The sequence below is a fragment of the Pempheris klunzingeri genome, chromosome 23 (assembly GCF_042242105.1).
Source record: "Pempheris klunzingeri isolate RE-2024b chromosome 23, fPemKlu1.hap1, whole genome shotgun sequence".
In the NCBI taxonomy this organism is placed as follows: Eukaryota; Metazoa; Chordata; class Actinopteri; order Acropomatiformes; family Pempheridae; genus Pempheris; species Pempheris klunzingeri.
In genome coordinates this window covers 6,255,159-6,278,170 of record NC_092034.1, presented here as the reverse complement: position 1 = coordinate 6,278,170, position 23,012 = coordinate 6,255,159, and the positions used below count along the sequence as shown (strand labels likewise).

The following is a 23,012-nucleotide window of genomic DNA, read 5'->3' as shown; positions in this document are numbered from 1 at the left end:
ACAGCTAGATGATAAGCTACAAAAATACTTCTGCAGTAAAACATATCTTTTTAAAAACTGTTTTTCACACAGGCATTCACATGTGTCGGTGCAGGGATTTAGCACTTCAACAGTGCAAATCGTGGTGGTGAAAACTTCATCTGTGTCCATGCTGGACTAGCAGTTTTAACAGGATAATTATCTGTGTAGTGTTCATACAAGAATCCAAAACTTTCAAAAGATTCCAAAAAAACGGCTTCCATGAACATTAAAAACTACCCCAAAGTGTGAGGGCTCACCATCTCTTCATATAAGTCAAAACAGAGGTGTAATGGCACGCAAATACAGAATATATCCTAATTAAGACAATTAACAAAGACTGTGCACCATTCACCAATACAAAGTACAGATCACACATCAGCTTTCAGGTGTACACCTCCACGGTTGCATGAGTAAAAAAAAAAAAAAAAAAAAAAGGCCCCAATGTATATGATGTTGACTAGAAAAAAAGAATATCGACAAGACTAAATTTAGCATATTAAAACTAAGATAACAACAAAGGCAAATGATATAAACAATTGTAACAATTACAAAAAAAGAGAAACACCTCGGAATTACAGTCACCTTTAAAAAAAAAACAGTACTTAGTGTACATCACGACATGAAATGACTTGATCTGAATCTGATTTTCTGCTTTGATAAAGCTTTGGTGTGTTGAATGGATGACAAAGCAAACAAAAAAAAGTACAACAAAACAAAGAAAACGTGTCTGCGTAGCCATCACAGTACAGTAAGAGTCTTTTGATAAAAATAAAAAAACTACAAAATGATGCTCTTACAGAAGGAGTGTGCAGGGAGTGTGTGGAGGAGCTAGTAGATGGTTAGATGTGTCTTTTTAAGCACGTATTGAGGAGTTTGAAGGTGCTGATCTTTCTTTATTGCACTGAGTGAAGGACCCCAGACGGAAAAGTCTGAGGTCGTAATACTCTACACATTTCACACTACATTTGGCACTGAAATTATTGATTCATACATTGGATAAAAATATTAAATACAAAGTGTGGGGGCACGAGTGTTGATCAGTAAATCCACTACAAACTGTGTTGCATGTTTGTGTGTTTGAGTGTGTGCGCACCCACGTCTGAGTGTGTGTGTGTGTGTGTGTGTGTGTGTGTGTGTGCGTATGCCTGTTTATTTTGGGGCAGGTGGGAGATAAAGACGTGTGCTTTAGCAGTCCGCTGACTTGTGGTTGTCTCCGTCCCCCTTGGACAACGGAGACCGGGCCTCCTTCATTTCCTCGCCTTCATCTCCGCTCCCACTGCTGCTGCTCATGGCCGGATAAACCACCACGCAGAACTTCTGGCCCAGGTACGTCATCTTATCTGTAAGAGGAGCGCGACAAAGAGTTTTATGACGGGGGCAGTGATGGGTTTTCTGATGATGACACAATATGCATGTAGTTTGTGTGTTTTTTTTAGAATATATGGAATTTAACCAATTTTTTAATGACAAGATTAATCTTTCCCAGGGCAAATATTTAAAATTCAATCAAATTTCACAATTTTTGATTGTCATTAACACAGCACTTTGTGTTTAAAGCCAAGTGCTGTGTTAAAAGAATACTTCGAAATTTTAGGAAATACACTTTTCTTGCCAAGAATTGAAGAACGACGATACCACTCTCATATCTGTACGTTCAGGTGAGAGCCAGGAGGCGATTAGCGTAGCTTAGCATAAAAACTGGAAGCAGCTTGTCTCGCTTGATCAAAAATCTGCTTACCAACAACAACCACAACACGCAACTCCCTCTAAAACCACAAATTGTCACATTTCTGATTTCGGCACTGATTTTCAGGCATATATTTAGAATTGTGGAAAGAGCCAGGCTAGCTGTTTCCACCTGCTTCCAGTCTTTATGCTAAGCTAAGCTATTTGGCTTGTGGCTCCATCTTAACGCGCAGACATGAGAGTGGTGTCAATCTTCTCATCTAACTGTTGGAAAGAAAGCAATCAAGCGAAGTTCCCCAAATGTCTGACCCATTCTGTAGACTTGCCTCGCGAGACATAATGAATTTATAGTTAGTAAAAATGTAAAACACTTCACAACTGATAGAGAATAACTGACCAACGAAGGCGTCGAAGCACTGTGGCTTGTTGTCCCAGTAGACTCCCAGGAAATAGACGGGGACGCCGGTCAGCATGATGGCCAGGCCAATGCCACACACCACCGGCTCGGAGTAAAGGGAGAAGATGAGCAAGAAGGCCCAGAAGATGAGGTAAATGACCGGCCATATTAGACTGACCTGGAGGAGAGAACAAAGCTTATTACACTCGTGTAGAGACGACCATTTGGTGGGTTCTCCCTTTTGAATATAATGCAGTACTGGTCATTTTTGCATATTCACTTTGCACCACTAGAGAGCAGCTATCAGAGGGTTTATGGCAGCTTGTAGGTAGAATTAACTAAAGCTAAAATGAGGCAAAAACACCACATAAACACACCTTGATTGGTCGGTGCATGTCGGGCTGCTTAATACGCAGGACAATCTGCCCAGCGACAGTGACTCCGTAGAAGAGGTAGTTGATGAAGCCCACGTAGTTGATGAGGGTGTACATGTCGCTGGTGCACAGCATAAGCAGGGTGGACAGGCACTGAGGAATGAGGAACAGTAAGGACGGTCAGACACAAGATGTTTGCAGCTTCACCTTTCGTCATGATGCTGCTTTTGATCGTCTTGATCGTTTGCTCAAACAGATTGAAACTGGAAATCTGACGGAGATAATATGAAGACGGGGGGCGGTGGGAGCAGTACTCACAGTGAAGAGCAGAGCGGGGATTGGGGTGCAGCGTTTCACGTGAATCATGGCCAGCAGACTGGGGAGGTGGCCCTCTCTGGCTCCAGCAAAGAACAATCTGTGAGATACAGAGATGAAGATTAATGCCTATGCAGTATTTAAGTCTGCAGTACACCCGAGCATTATATGATGAAAATGAAAGGCTCGGAATGGATTTATGGGGAGAGTTAAGATGACGATGGGAAGAAAAACTATTAAACAAATTACTGTGAGTTTTAAAAAAAAAGGCTGAAATCAATAATTGCATGTCTATGGGCTGTGATCAGTTTGACCAAAGAGTGATGTTCGTTTTATTGTTAATAGTTTGAAGAGTCTGAAGAGTACTCTTAGAGTATGTTGCAGGTCAGACACTAGACATCAACTCTGTACATTTTGTACACAATGAGCACCAGTTAAAGTTCATTGCATGACGTTGCTTTTAGTTTACCCTGGTGGCAATAAAACCCTGAAAATAAACATGCACTGGCTGTTTTAACAAGGAACTAACCGTGAGGATGTGAAGAGGGAACCGTTGACTCCCCCGAAAGTGGAGAGAGCCACAGAGATGGGCATGATCCACGACATGACTCCCAGCAGCTTCTCACCAAACGTCTGGGATGGAGGAGAGGGAGGTTAGATGCTTACTTCATCGTGTTTCTAATGTTTTCACAACTATAATGCAATGAATGGGGATCAGCTAACGCATCTGACCAGCAGGGATCACTAGAGGGAGGCAGAGTCATTCTACTCCTGGAGGTGTGTGTTGGAATGACGCCACGTGGGCCACCCTGCGTCACGCTGCATGAGCTACTCACCACGGCGACAGCGTTTGAGGCAAGCAGCTCTTGGGGACTCATGGCCGTGACGTAGGCAATGTTGGCAAATACGTAAACGAAGGTCACAAGGGGGATGGAGATGAAGATGGCACGAGGGAGGTTCCTGGAGACGATAAAAAACAGCATTTAGGAGAGAGAACGGGGAGAAAAGCTAAAGTGAAGGAAGCAAAGCGGGGGATTTAAAGTAGGAAATTAAAACTTGTACCTTAAGGGAGGTATTAATGAATACCAAGGTTATAATAAACGTGGGGAGAAAATGCAGAGGAAATGAAGAAATAAACCATTTTATGCTACCAGAAATGTTTCTAGCTCGGTGGCGAGACCCGAGGAATGATAGTCGGAATGTCTCCCATGCTGAATAAATTTAAGAGCGCTTTAACGAAAAGGTTTAGGGATTAAACTGGGAAGCTTGGTCGGTATGCGACTGCTAATTACTGAAATAGCTCCAAGCAGCTTTAAAATCAGCTATATATCTATGGCAGTGAGCTGTTCAGTGCTGGGGGAAGGAGGCTTTCTAAGCACAACAACAAAATCAAAGAGACAGAATAAAGTGTCTTACACATAGGGGTCCACCAGCTCCTCCGTGACGTAGTTGAGGAAGTTCCACCCTCCGTAAGCGAAGGAGCCTTGTAGGAAGGCCAAGGCTATCAAGCCCACATCGTAGTCCTGGAAGGGCTCAAAGGCATTGGCTGGCTCCAACCAGTAGTACTCTCCTACAGGTGGAGAAGGTAATGCAAAAGATGTGGTGACATTTTCAGCAGAAGGAGTTTATTAAGTGGTCTCTTTATCCTCCTTTTCTGTTAAAATCGCCCTGTTTATTCGGGGTTTTCTGTAAATTTGTATGCACTTACCAAACTGAGTGGGTTAGTTTCTGATCTTTTCTGTTTCGGTTTGCTAATGTTGTGTTGCTGTGGGCGTAAACAAACTGGTTTCCGCTAAAGTCTGGGCTTTACTGCGAGGAAACCCAGCTGAAAACCATCATCTAATGCAATCAGTGTGCGTAAAACAAGTTGTAAAAGACATTCTGCTAAATCCCTGTAAAGTAAAATGTAAAATCCACAGTGATCTCCAGGGTTCCCACTGAGAAATCATCAAATGCTATGCTTGGGGCAAGTGTCTAAATAATCCATGCTCTTTAGGAGCACGGTTTCTTTCCCCATTGTCATTACATTTTTCCTGAAATCCCCTCTCCAGGCATGTTTTCAGAGAGCATTAAAGTATTTCTACTTTCACATACAGTCCCCTCATATATGACCTAAAGTCTCCCGTCAAATCAGCCACCGAACTCTTCATTTATCTTCAAACACATGCACACAAATGCCAATTTTGTTGTTACAGGAGCCTGTTCTCTGTGGCCCCTGTGACAACTGGCCCTCGGCCATGTTGTGACAGCAAAGCCACACAGGCGTGATGATATTAGCTGTGAGAGTTTTAACCAAAAGGGCCCCAGCAACTCACTGACCCCTGTGGCGTCCGCAGGGGGGTCTATACCATCCCCGATGTCCCCATTGACCGCGGGTGTGCATGTGTGTGTTTTTTTTTTTTTTACTTTCAAACACACACAGAGAAACCGCCGGACTAAGGGGGATCAGTGATGGACATATGCGTTCAGGGAGCACAGATTGCGGTTGGTAAACTTACCCTTGCAGATCTGCACGATGCCCATGATGATGATGAGAGCGAGGGCCAGCAGCTTGCCGGCGGTGAATATGTCCTGCACCCTGGTGGCCCATCTCACACTGGAGCAGTTCACCCATGTCAGCAGCACTGGATGCACAAAAAAAACACAATAAAACACAGAGTCAGTTGCTTATTCTACACCTTAAAGTTCAGTTTTCCACGTTGTCTTTCCCCTTAAGTGGCTTAAATGTGAGTAAAATCACATTATTCCATGTTGGTCCACTCTTCATTTAAGCTCTGTGATGATTTCACACACCATTTATTTTTATGAATGTACCATTTTATCAGATTCTGTAGGTCTTCTTACCAAAATTCAGCCTTTCAGGTTTGAATAATGTTGAGTTTGTCCTGACTGTACTGAAAGGTTGGGCAATGATTATGTTAGAGAGTGAATTTAGTAGATAGAGGTTTATGTACTGTTTTATTGGTCTTGTAAAAGAGCTGTCACTGCATCGTTTGTAGCTGTGGTACAAGTATTATCTCCCCATGAGAAAAGGAACTTACGAAACTGGTTACTTTCACTCATAACCCTGGGAGAAACGAGAATTCAGGTCAGTGGCTTTCACGATGGGAAGTGAACGGATCTCGCCAGAGCCAGTGAATGGAGAAAGATAAAAAAAAAAAAAAAAAAGCTGCACCCTTGAGCGTATGTGACGTGTCTCAACGTCTAACACCACAGGGAACTTTGACTTTGTTGCCGCATCATCGTATTGAACTTCACCCCTTATCTCTGACCCGTCGTGTCCAACCTGCAGTGGCTGTGTTTTCTTCTGGAGTACTGCAGGTATTTGATATTCACACATGGTCGTGTGATTCAGTTTTAATAAACACAAATGATACAGTACGGAGCAATTGCCGGTTAGTAGTACTATGTTATTATTCCTCAATACGTTAACAGGTTTAATGCATTGTTTTCAATTGAAAAATATTCACATATCTGGGTGTATTGATTTTGTCACAAGTCCACTGAGTTTGACAGTGATGGATAAAGACGGCAGATCAATACATTTATTATGTTTTTAATGGTTGTTTAGTCCTTCGTGTGCTCTTAATAATGTTCTACACCAAATTCCACACATGTGGCATTAATGAAGCCCCAAAATGTCGTTCAACTCACTTCAACTTGAGGCTGCTCTAACACAGACAAAGATAATGGATTTGATCTGTGCTGCTGGCTACAACAGGCCAGCGGGTTCAGGCCAATAGGGTGCCATTAAATAATAGGCCTGTTTGACTCTGCGGGATTAAGTTCATCACATTAAGTAACTCCGTCACCGCGGGGAACGCAGGCAGATGTACATGAGCGGACATGCATGGGTCTGCAGTGACACATACAGTAGATGTGTGTATTGGATGCAGACACACAGGCACACGAGTGCACAGAGCGGGGTCTGCAGACTGGACTTGTTCGAAGTTGTCATGCATAAGTTTGTGATGTTTTTAGGTTGGTGGGTCTGTGCTTTAAGGTGCCTGAGGCGCACGGGTGGAGTCATGACTTCAACTTCCTGGGTTTTTTGTTTTTTTTTGTAAATAAAATTACTGCAGCAGACAGAAGTAGAGTTGTGGTGAGGCCACAGAGCTGCTGCTGCTGCTACCCAAAAAAAACCCACAGGAAATGAGAGGAAACTACACACACACGTGTGTACTGCACGCGCATACAAACAGGCACGATGAACTAAAATACAACTGACTGAGCCTCATGCAGCCCCGTGATGTGAAAATACATCTTGAACCTCTTTGCTCAACCACCAGTAAACAGAGTTGTTTTAGGAACCAGAAGATCCTTCGCCAACGCACAGCCTTCAGTAACAACATGTGTCTCCTCCTTCTCCTTTCTGCTGATTGGCAGGCTGCGAGTAAACACCTGAGGACACATTCTCCGAACCAGGGAGCTATGGGGCCGCTCGGCTGTCTGTAAGCTGAGTATACAAAAAATGTGTGTGGAAACTTGCTGAGTTAAGTATGAGCCTGCTGGAAAACAAGACAGAGTTATGACCTCGCACTCTGCCATCTGTGGGAAGAGACGGACCCCAGGGAGAATCCCCCCGCATGTTTTTGAAATGGTACACCTTGGAAAGCCTTTGACCTGCCAGCGACTGGCGGAGTCTGGTTGGACTGTAACGTAATCGAGCTGGATTTGTAGGTAAATAAGTAACGTTATATCCTGCACATTGTGATATTAAGTAAGGGGCCATATTTAGGAAATCACAGAAGCAGATCCACACAAGCTGCCGCCATAAACAACAAGGATGACATCAGAGTTTCAGAGTTGAGGAGAAACAGTTAACCTCTCACCCACTTTTCCACTGAACAACAACAGCAAAGCAAAGACAAAAACTCGAACTATGAAAGAAAAAAAAACGAAACTCAACAAGTTCACTTTTTGATGAAAGCTGCCCGACAGCATCTCTCCAACTTCATCGTTCTAGTGGCTCAGCAACAAACCAGAGTTATGAACGTCAGCCGTTCTTTTCAGAAGTCAGCACATTTTGCTTTAAGGCATTCGTGGGAGTTGGGCAAGAAAGACAGGTAAATGTAGGTCAAATGTGTCTGTAATCCAAACAAAAATGCTACGAAGTCTTCGGAGAGTGCAGACCTCCCACACGGCTGTACTATCTCCGCTGGAGTTGTTGTTTTCAGTTCTTTTTGTTTGCGTGTTAGTTAGCAGAATATGTCAAAAGTAAGTAAAAGATTGTAGAAAGTTAGATTTTATGTGAGGAACAGAAGAGATGTTCTATCTTCCTGAAATCCCTTCCTTTAAGACAAAGCTGTTAGAGCAGACCTTGTGTTTTTTCACTTGCAGAACACTTTTTCAAACGTCTTCCAGCAAATTCCAGTGCAACTTTATCAAATTGGGCACATAACACAGTTGGAGAAGCCCAAAAAGAGATTTTGATTAACAGTTGTTCCATAAGTGATTGTCAAACACTCTCAGGCATGGCCTATTTGCATAAACTAGAGTAACTCCGGCCAGTTGAAATCTGATTAAATGTTTTTGATGTGTCCTGCTGACTGATCAGCACAAGTTCTTTGGCAAAGGTAATTAAGTTCACCGAGTACAAATGTGTCCCAGTGCATGCCTTTGGAAAGTGAAGTTTTCACATTGTCAGGCCAAAGAGGGCGGCCAGCTGAGCCCATCTGCCAGTGAACAGCATGTCACAGGACGTCCTCTGGAAAACAATCAGTTTACAGGAGAAAGCATATTTTAAAAAGTGATGGTAGGCGTCCTGGCCACATATAGATGGGACTGATAGATCCCATCTCTCTGCTGAAGACGCCTGGCCCCTCAAAAAAAAAAAGTTTCCATTTTAACTCGGAATGATAATTACGCAATTAAGTCTGGAGAACTTTAAATAAAGGACACAGTTGTTTTCCTGCAATCTTCTCCCATGTAAAAAAGCATTTAGTGATGATTCAACAACAGCTACAGCTGCCAGTAAAAGCAGTGATTGTGAAATACTCTTGGAAATCTTAAAGTGGGATGTTTTTTGACAGGTCAGATTAAGGTATTTACACAGAACAGTCTTGCTTTGTAATCCTCAACAAGGTTTTCTTCATAGCAATGCACAAACACACTTGTATACACACACAAACAATACACACACTCTTCTCCGGGCGTCCATGCTTGTTTGAAGGCTGCCTGCAGTATTTGGCCAGTGTGTGTGAACTTTGTAGAAGGACTCAAATCAACCAGTGTCATGTCAGCGGGAACAAGTCTATCCATTTGTCTTCCTCTAGCTGCTTCACTATCGCTCATTCTCCTCCTTTTCTTTGGTGACTTCTGACTGAGGGTTCAATCACAGGAAAGGTGTCATAGCAAAAGGGGGAAAGCGGTGACAGGCGGCGGCATAAACTCTGTAAATCAAGTCACAATTCAGCCAATCTGTGACCAACTGTAACCGACAAAGCGAATGCTGTTGCAGTAGAACGTGTGCTTTAATGTTAAATCTTGCTCTCATGTATTGTGCTACACTAAATAGGGGCTACTTTTACAGTGCAGGCTTTCATTTTTCCAACATTTGAAGCTGTCTCATCCTGCACACTCATTTCAGAACTTTGAGTCATTTTGCTGTATTTCTGCACTCCTGTTTCCATGTAATCAAAACTGAATCGGTGTGGAGTCAACGCTGTTAGCTAGTTCATCAGAAAAGTGTATTTCTGAGGAAAAAATGAGTTTCATTTGTTGAATGTTTCTCAGTGCAAACCCATCTCCATGAAATTATGTTAATAAGACAGTCATTTGTTTAATCATAACCACCAAAAGTGAAATAACACTCTAGTGGATGTAATCCTGGGGGCATTATGTTTCCGCCAAAACACATTCAAATGTCTAGGAGACAGGGTTGCCAAGCGGTATCATCTTCCTCATGTCATCCTCTAAATAACCTAAAGGATCACAGGCTAAATCTCAGGGATCTCAAGACTATTAAGAGGACTATAAATATAAATAATATTTAATAATAAAATAATATATAATGATCATAAATATGTTCTCCTAAACAAATTCTTTATTTCATTTTCAAATGTTCCTTCCTTCTTGCCCAGAGTTAGACGTGAAGAGCGATGCCATTTGTATCGCTGTGCAGTAAATATGAAGCTACAGTCAGCAGCCAGTTAGCTTAACTTGTCTTAGCTTAGCACAAAGACTGGAAACAGGGGGGAATTGCTAGCCTGTCTCTGTCCAACAACATCTACCTACCAGCATCTCTTAAACTCTTGGAATTCAAATATGCCATTTCAAGGTAAAACAGTGTATTATGGCTTTTACACTTAAATTCATATACAGAATAAACAGATGGGATATAATGTGTTAAGATATCTTTTTATATATATATATATATATATATATATAAATGTATAGACACAAGAGTGGTATCAACCTTCTCATCGGACTCATATTTCCCAAAATACAACTACTCCTTTAATGTGCCTCACTCTCTCACTCTCTCTCATGTTTCTATGCGTCACAGTGTTGTTCTTGTATGTTGAGTTGTACATTTAAGTCAACAAAGGGAGACCGGTTTCACTGGAGGGGGATACAACTGAAGCGGCTGCTTTGACTAAAGAGAGACAGAACAAAGAGGGAGTGACTATTGAAGACTGCTCATACATCTACATACACATACATCTGACCCCAAATATTGGTTTCACAGGCAACATACATAACAGGTGCTGTGTATTTATCTACTAGCAGATGTTGAGCTGGCAGATTTCAGTGAATCGAGCCTAGTTTGGGAAGGAAAGCTCTTCAACTCCATGATAATGAATTAGTATACTGTGAATACCAGCTTGAGGTGAGTTAAAGAACTGTTACCCTGCACATATACTGGGGATGTCAGACTGGTTTACTCACAGAGGCAGACTGCGGCAAGCAGACGCAGGCCGTTCTCTGGCGGGAAGCAGGTGGGGAACAGAGGCTGCAGGACGTAGTTGGAAAATGTCAGCGCGATCACGGCCTGGTTGGTCGGGTAGATCACCAGCACGGCGATCCACAGACGCAGGAACCTGAGACAAAAAAGGAGGGAGGGTGGCACGGTTACCAACACATAAATCCATTTTTGATCAATTAATCAACAGTTGGTAGATTAAAACATTTGAAATAATAATTCTTCGCAGTGCCGAGGACAAAGCAAAGGGGGAAACCCATGTCGTTAGTTAGTAGTCAGCATCTGGGATTTCCCCAGAATGAGTCTTTCTGTGTCAGGGCAGAAAAGCCACTGAAACTACAGTAGTAGCAGTTTAAACCTTCCACCGAAACCCAGACTCATAAAATTTGCCGGTTACCGGTTTAACAGTCACTCATGCATGTGTCACGGAGGAACATCATGACGCACCAACGTGGCAGCACATTACTGATATTAATAGATCAGTGTGGTACGAGTAAGGGTCTATTTTACACAATCGTTTTGTCTGTAAAATGACCTTTTTCTTAGAGAGAAGATAATTTAATCTAATAATAAAAAGTAATAAATAAATTTAAAAAAACATGCGTGCATCTGGACAGGATCTGACACTGATGGATCGTTTTTAATAAAGGCTCAATATCATCTTTAACCTGAGAGCCAACACAAGTTGGCCTCGTCAGTAGTGACACAGATGGTCACTGGAGCTATACAAACAGATTTACGGGGGTGGAGGGGGTACGGGGATGTGTGTGTGTGTGTGTGAGGGTTTAACTGAGTGTAGCAGGAGTAACCAGGCGAGCGTTTTTTCCTTGAAATTCTCTAAAAGCTTATAGAGGGATCATTACAGCTGACTGCGTTAACGGGATTGTGTCTCTCTGGAATGTGTGTGTTTAATGTAAAAATGTGGCTTTGAGTGCAGGGTAATGCTGACTGACACCCAGTGTACTTTTTTTATACTTATACTTTCATCTTTAGTTGTTTTACTTACATTTTGGGCAAATTTATTCTCCGACCCCACTGCACTTCTCAGGGAAATAATTAGTTCAATCACTGAATTTGATCGCTATAGTTACTAATTACTTTCAAACTGGTTTTCACATGTTAAATGCATGATAAAAATCAGATCATATGATGCACTGCTATAGAATAAACAGTGAATAGTAGCTTTGTACTTTCACTAGAATACACTTAAATACTTTATTAGTAGAGGATTTTGTGGTATTACTACTTTTTAGAGCTGGAAATAATTATTGTTTTTGTTATTTATGTTTTTGTTCTGTATTTATTTGCTGTTTATTTTCTCCATTAAAAACAATATCCCTCTTACCTAAACCCCACTTTTTTTTCTTTTGGTTTCGTGTGAGAATTTCTTGGCTTTTTTGCTTAAAAAATTACTTAAATGTGATAAGAGCCGTTGCAGATTTATTTCTAGCTGGGTATCAGTGGGCTCCCTTTAATATAAGGCTCATTCTGAATAGAAAAGTCTGACATGTTTATCTGAATGTGGCCCAGTGTTTCTTGTCTTTGGACTATTAGAAATGATAGAAATGAACTAATTTATGCCCTTATATTCCTACATTTGAAGTGTCCATTTCGATGAGTGATATTTATCTTTATATATCACAATATCAGAATTCACGTTTCATTTGTCTGGCATAACAAAGAGCCTTTGTACTCGAAGCGTCGTACATTCAAGTCGTGCTTGAGCGTAAAACTTTACGAGCTCTTCCCTTTTTCCTACGAGCTTCGCTTCCGCCCAGCTGCGACAGCGACGCAAGTATTTCTGTCACTGATGGTTATTGACTTATACACACCCGCCCCTCCACGCCCACATACACACACATGGGGGATAAAAGGAGCAGGACAACAAAAACAAACAGCCCTTGAACACAGTTTATTTACCGTAGACGGAGGGCACAGGGAAACGGTGTGGCCCCAACACTTCAAACCGAGCATCTGAAGCTACGAACTACAAAGTCTCTGGAGGTCAAATTTCATTGATGTGTATTGATAGCTACTGTACAAAGGGACAAAAACAATCATTGGCTGTTTTGTCTGGTTGAATTCCTCTCCCAGAATACCCTGATAATATCTATCCTTGTGATAGTTGAAAAAACAATGGTCTAATCTGTGTTTACAGTCTGGGCAAAGGCACAGTGTGTGTGAAATCTACGCCAACAAACGATATTGTTTTGCTAGGAAATTAACCTAGCATGGTTCCCAAGCGTTTACTCTAAGCGCTGTTACCTTAAAGCTAACCATTTATGGATGAATGGAGGAGGGCTGGTGGCTGAGAAGAAATTCTAAACCAGTTCACAAAGATGAAAAATCCCACAGCAGCCTGACCTGTGTGATCTGATCTGGGAGTCACTTTGACTGGATGTGAAACCGTTTTGTAATTGTTCGTTTGATATTGTTTCATTACCTGTGACTTCTGCGCTGGACTACCAGCAAAAGACCCCCTGCTTTGGATCAAGATGTCTGACCTACATCGACAGACTCATCCTCCGGGATAAAGAGAGGAATCTAGACATGTTGGTATGCTCACGTAAATCCATGTCAAATTCACTTTAATTGTCTGGGAGGCCCCGTCTTTTAGGAAACTGGGTCATACACTTAATAGACAGCACTTCTGCCCAGGTCAGCTGGAGGTTTATCAAACTGTAGTGACCTGAGAATCAGTAGAAATGTCTGTTCTCGAAAGTGAAAAGTTAAATAAATCAAGTGTTTACAAAAATGGGATGGTTATTATGAAAAATAGGCGTTCACTTCTGTCATTGGTTAAGAAAATGATAACAGCTGTGTCCTTTAAATATTAAAGACCAATATGAAACAGTAGGAAAAAAACATGCAAGCTGTAAGAAACATTTTTGCAGTGAGGACAAATCACCAAAGTCATGTTGAAGTACATAAAGTCAAACCCATGGTGGTTTCCTCCACGTGGCACATACTCCATCTTTCTTAAAAACTTCTTTTCATTGTTAGATGTCAGTTAAATATTCTATGAAAATACACCTGAACCTGAACACCCCCTCGAGTAGATGACCGATCGTCTATAAGAATGTCTCGTGTCCACTCACCCGGCCAGCCCTCCGAAGATGTCCTTGACGTAGGAGTAGTCTCCCCCCGACTTGGGGATGGTGACGCCCAGCTCAGCGTAGCACAACGCCCCTATGGCGGTGATGATGCCCGTGATGATCCAGACGATGAGAGCCACGCCCACGGAGCTGGCGTTCTCCATCACCCCCTTCGGACTGACGAAGATACCTGAGCCGATAATGTTACCTGGTGGAGGGGGGAGGGGGGAGGGAGAGGTGTCAGGTGTCAGGTGTCAGTACAGACTGAAAAAGAGGCCGCCGTCAACAGTGTTGTGGGAAATTGTGTGTGGTTAAGCAGAGATGAAAGAAAAACACATTTTTAACGTAGTGGGTTTTTTAAAGTGCATTTAAAGGGGCATTCCCCCATTTTCACACATCAAGATCAGTTTAGTTGCCATGGAAGGTTCAGCTCAGCCTGAAAAGAAATTGTTGTATATTGTCCTCTGTGTCTTTGTCAAGTACTGTAACTCAAGTATAGTCAAAAGGTTAGTTTAGCTTGAAACCTGAGACCTCACATTTAAAAGGGAATGTTCTGATTACAAATTGCGAGATTGGAGTGAGAAATATGTGAGCACTAACCAGGCAGGGAATCAAAAATATACAAACCATTTGCATTATGGGAATTGTAGGATCTAGCATTTTGGAGCTTGACAAATATTAGGGAATATAACTCAGGACATCTCCACTCCAGTCCACTTCCTGTGAGTGCAACACTTGAGTACCACTTTAAAACAAAAAATCTAATTCTGTATAATTAAATTCTTTCAGCAAAAGTTCACATTATTTGTAGTTCGAGAGCTAAACCCTCCAAACACACTGGTAAGGTCCTCTAAATGTACAAAAAGCTCACTTGTAATAGTTATTGCGTGACTTCCACTGACAGTAATGTGGGCTGACAGACAAAATGAGCAGGAAAAAGACAAAATGAGCAGGAAAAAGACTGAGGTCATGGGTGGAAAGTGAGAGACAAAGAGAAAAAAAAGAGGGAGAGAGGGAGAGAGAGCACGGTTTTAGCAGAGATGACGCAGCTCAGCCACCAGGCAAGGTGGGAAACTGTAATCTGCTGACTTGCCTCAAAAGTTATGAGGAGATGGAGCAAGACAGAGAGAGAGGTGAAAGAGTGCAAAGAGGGAGGAGGGATGAGAGGTAGAGGGGGGAGAATAATGTCCTGACAGCTTCAATGAGCATCAGAGCGCAGGGCAGTTTACACAGGAGCTGAGAGATGGAAGGACGGACGATTGGGTTCTGGTCCAACATGAAAGAAGCCGCCCGAGCCTCCGGACTGACTCACTTCTGTACGATGAGGCCACGACAAAGCCAAGGTCGGAGGTCTGGAGCCTCCAATCAGATTCAGCTGACTGGGTGGACTGTGCGTGAACCCGGCAGCCAATAAAAAAGGTGTCAGTGTCAAAGGTTGAAGGTTTTGAATCATAACAGGTTTACTGAGTGGCATTTAACAGTACAAAAGTCAAAGGTGTGAATGACATTGTCACATTCTGCCTGGATGGCTGAATGAAGTGTGTGTGCAGATCATGTTTCCTCCTACAACTGCCAATGAACATACTCCATATAGCAATAAATCCAGCATAGTGTGACAACAGTGGAGTGGTTATTTACATCTTTTATTATGGAATAATTGGAAATATTTGCAGGTTCCATCTTCTCAAAATGGATGATTTGCTGCTTTTTCTGTTTTATGTATCTGAACATCTTTGGGTGTTTTGGATTCTGTACCAGTTGTACAACAGAGAAGAAAAACCGATTACTGCTTGCAACTCATGTCTCGGGTCAATTCCGGCAATGAGGGCCTTAGTAGCAGACACTGGTCCATCTGAAGTACTGACGTAAACTACTATAAAGTGTAGATTTTTAAGTTAAGTACCAACAGATTAGATAATAATTTAAAAATCATCACACCACCTTGAGGAAATGTTGATATTACAACATTCAGCACTTAAAGGAAAAACTGTCGCGGTGCAAAAACACTGTATCTGCTTTCTGGCGTACGTTAAATCTAAAGCGAAATCTGAGCATAAAGCCAAACCATGTGCTCGACTGAAAGCACGAGGACATGCAAATTTGTTCAGCTTTAACAGATTCCAGATGCATCAAGTGTGAGGGGTGAGGACAGCCGCTCACTTATGTAACTCCAGTTGCAGGTAAAAGGTAAAAAAAGACATCAAACACACCATCACACCCCTGATTATGTTGACATCTTTATGGCAGGAGAGGTCATCGGTGTGTGACATTTGACATCCAAAGAGAAAAAAAATGCAGCCATGCATTGACTCAGCACTTTCCTCCGTTACAAACTCCACGGTGTGTTTTTGCAACCGGTTTGGACAACTTTACAGAAGTAAATAAAGCTTATTGTGAAGGTTCTGAATGAGTTCACACTTTTATGTAAGAGTGCTTGTTGTGTGTTCATGTCATGTGCATCACTGCACAGTGTGGGAGACATGCTGACTAATGTGGAATCTCTTCAGGTTTCCTGTGCTGGTGGTCGCTTTTACATCCCTTTGTCTGTAAAAAGGGGCCAAGGGGGACCCCGATCCAAGTCCGACTGCACGTTTAGATCAACTTAAAGAAGCAGGGGATAAAAAAAAAAACCTGAACTGTATCACATCTGTCCACGTCTCCCATATTTCTTTACAAACCTCTGCAGGCCCCCGCCTCCTTTGCCACAGGATATTTTGATATCCTCCTTTGATATTGGATTGTTGTTTCACAAAGGAAGAGGCTTGGTCTCAGACATGCTCTCTGAGCACATTTATGTTCCCCTTTTTGTCCCTTCTCTTTGTTTGATGTCATCTGACAGCAACGGGCCGGGGCTCCACTTCAGACTTCATAGATTTTTGTTCTTATGGTCTTAGACAGTTCTGAGGTTCTTTGAGATCACATTTAGATTGACGCATCTATTATATGATAATTATTGTTAGAAATATAATACATGATTTTATAATAGCATTTCTGTTTCGTTCTGTGGTATATTTTCAGAGCAGCAGCAGCAGAATAGTACCAAGCCAAGCCAAATGTGTGTGCAGCATTATGATATAACCCTAATCAGCCTCTATAAAGCCCTGTAAGATTAGTTCTTGCATTTCCTCCCAGTGTTAAATTCCTGTTCGAACAGCCACCTGCTGCTTGGTCCTCAGCCAGATCCTCACAGACCCATCGGGCCTGTGTGCTTGCGTACATGCGTGTGTGTGTGTGTTATTACGCCACAGCAGTTTACAACAATGAAGCATTTTAACAGAGAGCACCTACATGAACGTTGGCACTTAGTAAAAAGCGGAAGGAAAAAAAAAAGAGTTCAGTGTCATCATTATGCCTCCCAGCTAAGGATTTAGGCTTTGCAGTACAATTCAATTTTAAAAAGACAAAAAGCTACTGTAAAAGGATAAAACTGAGCTCACTATTTAATGAAAGTGATGTGAATTTAAATCTATGTTGCAATTCAATTACAAAACACATAGATTTCAGTCAGCTCAGACATAGCTAAGCCTGGCAAGCTAATAAAACAGCATTATCAGGGCAGGGCCTTCTTCCAAGTGGCCAAAAGTTCACTTCTAATCCCAATTCATGGCTTTGCAGGTTTCTGGATTTGTGTGTGTGTGTGTGTGTGTGTGCATGTGAGTGATAAATGCCTGTACTGTACAACAGGCCATAAAACAGTTTGATGTCCTCGTGCGCTCAGTCCCTTTTTCGTGGAAAAACTCAGCAGGGGCAAGTTCACTACTAAGGGATCAGACGAGTCACCTGACCTCACGTCTCTCTTGCACATGACGGTGTGAGCTGAGCGAGTGACTTGGTCAAGGACGAAACGCAACGTATTCTGGTGACTACGCCAACGTATGTGTACTCTGGACGGCCATAAAAAAAAAGCCAATCTGTTTCTAAGTAGTCGGCGGCTGAATAGAGAGCGATAAGTAAATTGATTAAATTATCTGAATGTTGCTGCATAGATACACTCAAGGGTGGGGCTACAACAGAGAAAAGATGGCGTCAGCATGCACAGAGATAACATGCGTGTGGTTAGGATTTTAACGAGGCATTTAATAGATCTTTAGTGATGTCAGATTTTAGGCAATTCCTTGGAAATATGCAAAAAAGCTTCTTTTACTGAGTTACTTATAACAGTCCAGTTGTGATTAGGCCTTTCCAGTAAAGCCTCAAGGATTTAGGGAGTAAGTTACAAACTGGGAGCGAACACAGCCTCCTCAGCAACATTTTAATGCCAAGGTTGCTCTTCGTCTCTCCTACTGTTCTCTCCCTTCATCCCCCACTTTTCCCAGCTTCTTGTCTGCCTCTCTCTCTCTCTTGGGACCTGCCACGTGCACACACACACACACACACACACACACACACACACACTCTCACTCACTCTCCCTTCTTTCCTCCCGTTACCGTGGAAACCCATGAATGAATGAGTCATCCCCCGTTCCCTCTCCTCATCCTGTCAAGGTCAACACGCTGCTCACCGGACCCCACCTGGACAACCTGTGCCATATTTCTCTCCTGAGTTTGTATCGATCGACCTGTCGTCTGATGGTTGTGTCTCTACTTGTTCGTTGTCTGTACTGAAGGAAAATGACCGCCTCTGTGCAGCCCTGCTGATGCATTTCTGTCATTTACCCCCATTGTTATATAGATAAGGTCATTACTGATTGTACTTTTACCATTTGTTCAGCAAAAATACCAGACATTCCTGATTTAAGCTTCTGTTTTCACTATTTTGTTAGATTCCATCAGCCAAATGACTAATCATTAGTCGAGAAAATAATCAGCAGATTAAAGGATAATGGAAAGAATTGTTAGTTGATGCCCTTGTATAAAGACACATGGCTTCTTGACTTCCTCTGCTGTTTCACATCTGTTGTCTTGTTACGTGTGCAAATAGGTTTTAAAAATCATTCATTTTCATTGATGAAGACACGTGGGATTAAACGCTGGATCCTACACTTTCTGCAATGCAAATTAATCTGATCCCTACTGACATACTGGGGTTATTTTCTCAGACTTCAGAGAGCTACGTAAGAAATTCAACTGTTATCGCAGGTGACGTGAAACTGAACTTTTTGTGCAAAATCAGTGGTAAAGCTGCATCTCTCTATCAAAGTTGCAAAATCTATTCTTAAATGTTTTAGTATTTTATGGCAAATTCTGGCCGATCTCTGACTGTCCTGTCCAGGTGCTGCCTGCCAGCTATCTGGCTGTGTCCAAGTCAGTCATGTGAGCAGGGCTACAAATTGGTCTGAGTGGGCTAATCTTCTGAGCATCAACACGAGTGAGTGTGACCACCTGATTAAAGTTTCACTGATTAAATGCTGCTGGTGTGGTGCACACAGCTGCAGGTACCATCATCAATGCACCAGAGTGTCACTGACTCTGTGTTAAAATACATCCACATGTTCATCATAATCTGTAATGAATGGTGGAATCTGATCCCAGTGCAGCAGTTACACTGTGTACACTCTTCCTCCTTCCTATTCTCTCCCTCTGGCACTCAAACACACTTTTCATACTGTCTTAGACGCATAAATGAGCTGCAGAGAGTAAGGCTGCACTCAATAGAGGTAAAGCAGAATTGTTATGGTGCTTACTGGACACCCATGCGGCAGAAGTGGCTCTAGTAGAATGAGTAATCACTTAGACTCACCAACAATAATTCCGCAGGCGCTCACAAGCCCGATCTCCTTCTTGAGGGCAACACCGCCCCCCGACTCCTTCTCCCCGGCAGCATCCTTGGCGGAGCCCGACGTGCTGCTGCGTTGTCTCGCACCGTCTGTCATTGTGATGGCTGCTCTTCACCGCCGGGTTTTTTTTTATTGTCTTTATCTTCTCTCCCACCTCACAGCACCTGATGCCGTCCGTGCGCTTTCCTCGTGCCCTCGAGTGGCTCAAGCGTCTCCTTTTGTGCGTAAAACCACGCTCAGTCAAACGTGCGGCACTTTATCTAATGAGGAAAGTTGGTTGTTTGATGTGACGACGAGGGTTGTCAGAAAGCAGCAAGAGACTCTGAACTGGTCAAAAAATGTGCAAAAAAAAAAACCCCAAATAAATAAGCGCAGGGTGTTCGTCTCCTGTGCTGACGGTGCAAAAATCCTGCCTGCAAGTGCAACTGTAACCTTTGTTGAAGATCGGAGCACAGATGACAACCAAAGTGCCTCTTTCCGCACTGGAGCCTGCCTGCAGTGTCACAGGTGGTGCTACAGGTGACAATCTAGACGCACGTCAAGTCCGGTTATCGAGCAAAAAGCGCATATTCCAGTGGCGTTCCCTAAAACTAATAAAAGGAAATAACTTCGCCTTTTATTTTGCTCCAAAAAAGAAAAAAAAGAAAAAAAAAAAACCAACCAAAAAGGAGCTCAAAATCAACACGAGGCTCTCACTGTTTCCTTGATCCAGGTGTGAGCTGAAGAGACAAAAGCATCCTCTCTGCGCGCAACCAGGAGCTGCTCCACTAGTGGACCTCCAAACAGAAAAGTCTCGTAAAGTCGTTCAGGTCTGCCTCATAAACATCCGACCTGTGTTTGGCCTGAACAGGAGAGTTTGCATTTGAGTAAATATACATGGTGTCCTTGATATGAGTACAGTAGCGCCGCCCTCTCTCCGCCTCCCCACCTCCTCAGTCGCTGGGCTTGTTTTTCCTCCTTCAGACCCTCCCATCTCTTTATCCCCCCCCCCCCAACCATCAGCTGTTCCTCTAAATTCTTCATTGCGCTCCTTCCACATGCAGAACCCCCCCCCCCCTCCCCAAACAAGGCAGCTTATGGGTGCAAGAGAAGTCACGTTTAGGTTGCTCTGTCCCACTTCATCTCACTCTCCTTTATTCAACCCTCATTCTTTGAATCTTTCACCCACAGGCACAGCACAGAGACCCCCGCTCATTCACACCTATTATTCAAGATGCAGCAGCAGCCAGAGTCTAAATTTAGCCCTTTGACATAGAAGTCAATCCTGGCTGTGCACTCCACAAAGCTGCAGCTGTGTTTCCATCCTGTATGTATACATTATATTCCCATTCAGAGGGACTCTTACACTGAACCATGCTGCTAGTAGTAGGTTGTTTTTCTCAAATCCAGCTGCCAGACTCAGAGCCAACTTCTCTTTTACTCTCTGATGGGACATTATGACCGACTGTGACCCTGCAAAAAAAAAAAAAAGTCTTACAGAGAAGGTTGTGATTTCTTGATTTCTGTCCGTTCAGTGTGAAAATAAGAGTTTTCTGTCCTTTGTTCTGTATTGTCTGCATGTAAATATTTGCTCCCTGCTGAGGATACTCAGTGCCCCCCTCATCATCTCCTATAAAGCCTCAGATATGCTTGTTTTATTTGGAAATTACATGATACAATGTTTGTTGAAACAAAATCTTGACTTCCTTATAAAGTTCCAGTTTTATCGAGTCCTTCCCAATAAATTAGGACATTTAGCAAAATAGAAAATGTTATTTCCTCATTCAAAAACAGAGTAAAAGTTAAACAGGCAGAGCGCCATGAGCGGTATACACATATTTACACCACGGAATCCATATACAACATATTCATTTTGACATTTTGCTTTCTTTGGTGTGACTTTAGCAAACACCAAAGAATAAACTGATCTTCTGTACCAACATTCACATCACTGACTTTTCTTAAACTGTAAATATGGGTGCATTTACTGAGGTTTATTCATAAAGAACGACATTTTAATGTATGAAAATCTGCATGAGCAGGCTGGTTCGTCCTTCGGGGGAATCAGTGGAGCCTTGAACCTGCACACTGCTTTATGAGTTTCTCCTTTGATTTCACAAGAAACCTCAGATTCACCTGAGAGACCCCGCCGCTTCCTGAACAACTGTTGACTCATGATAGCCAGCGCAGAACAAAAGGCAGGAGTTACATAACATCAGCTACTAATCTCTGCAAAACCGAGCATGCCAGTGTTGTACTGTGCTGAGTGGGCAGAACAACAAGGTCACCTGAATCACCTCAACAAACTCTAACTGCACTAAAATACCTCCGCCATGCTTGTGTCGCCCCCCTCCCCTGCAGAGTTTAGCCAAACATCTGCCACATCTGACCGAGATCCTGGTCTTTGACTCTCTGCACAGTGTAAGTCATTGGAAAAGTGTGTTTCTGCAGCATAAGACTGACTGTAAATGTTCCGAATCAGAAGGGGTGCACACTGCGATGATACACTGGTCACTCACAGTACACACACGTGACCATTAGGAAACATGTCAGTGGGCCAGTTTGTTGACATTTTTTTGGCACCTAGCTAGGACCTTTTAAGTAGGTGAACAAGTTCAGGCCAGGTTTTTGCTTGGTTGACACGAGGGTTGAAGCTTCCTTAAAAAAAGCTCCCTTCTTTTGGGAGATGGTCGTTTTAACTGCCCGCCACTATTAAACCACACTCAGAGCTGTATCTACTTCATAATTTAGCTCTTGTACAGTAGTTTTACCCAGGCTTAAAGGAAACAATCAGAGAGGGGGAAACCAGTCTTCGATTGAAGTGGTGATTCTTCTTCATATCATAAAGAAAAAAGGAGCCACTGTACTGAATCAGGGTTGGTTGTTTCTGGGGTCAGACCGGCATTTGAGTTTGATGTAGATATGATGGAAGTTGTTCATTGATCACAGCTAAATAAAAGTCCAAATCAAATCTTATTTAAAAGACAAAAATGTATGTTGTCTTCTTCCTGCTAATCAATGTACCTTTAGGAAGGCATCACAATCAGACACAATGACTCTTCAACAGCTTCCATTCAGCATTGTTTGCTTGATTAGATTAGCTTGCTTCTAATTACATCATTTCCAATTACAGCAGGATAAAATACTCCGATAAAACAATTACTAGATAATAGCTTTAGGAAATGGAGCACGTAGCTTTTGTTTGGACATGAAAAGGTGAGATCAGGTGATTAAATACACTCATATGTCAGCGTGTATTTTCAGTTTGTTTATTTTCCAACATTAAGCTCAATCCTGTCTCCACACTGCCATGTATAAAGGTCTGGTGGGTAGAATAATATACTGAGTGCAAAATACTCTGATCACTATAAAATAGTCAAAAAAATGAATAAATTAATTAAATTATTTTTTTGTTTTCAAAAATTTTTTGAATGTGACTTCCCCAGTCGGCTAAAAACCTCCACTTTCATCAGCAACCAAGCACACGAGCTGCAGTAACACGTG

At 42.4% G+C, this 23,012-nt stretch overlaps 1 protein-coding gene across 1 annotated transcript; it reads right to left on the bottom strand.

Moving 5' to 3' along the window:
* Positions 1–326: 326 nt before the first annotated feature.
* On the bottom strand, positions 327–19,943 carry slc7a8a (solute carrier family 7 member 8a). The gene is made up of 11 exons (XM_070854462.1): positions 19,493–19,943; positions 13,816–14,020; positions 10,684–10,835; positions 5,292–5,417; positions 4,210–4,363; positions 3,630–3,753; positions 3,323–3,426; positions 2,797–2,893; positions 2,482–2,631; positions 2,105–2,282; positions 327–1,361 (listed from the first exon to the last, which is right to left on the bottom strand). Exons 1-11 carry the CDS (start codon positions 19,623–19,625, stop codon positions 1,207–1,209), a joined length of 1,578 nt encoding a protein of 525 aa, XP_070710563.1. The 5' UTR covers positions 19,626–19,943; the 3' UTR covers positions 327–1,206.
* Between the last annotated feature and the right edge of the window lie 3,069 nt (positions 19,944–23,012).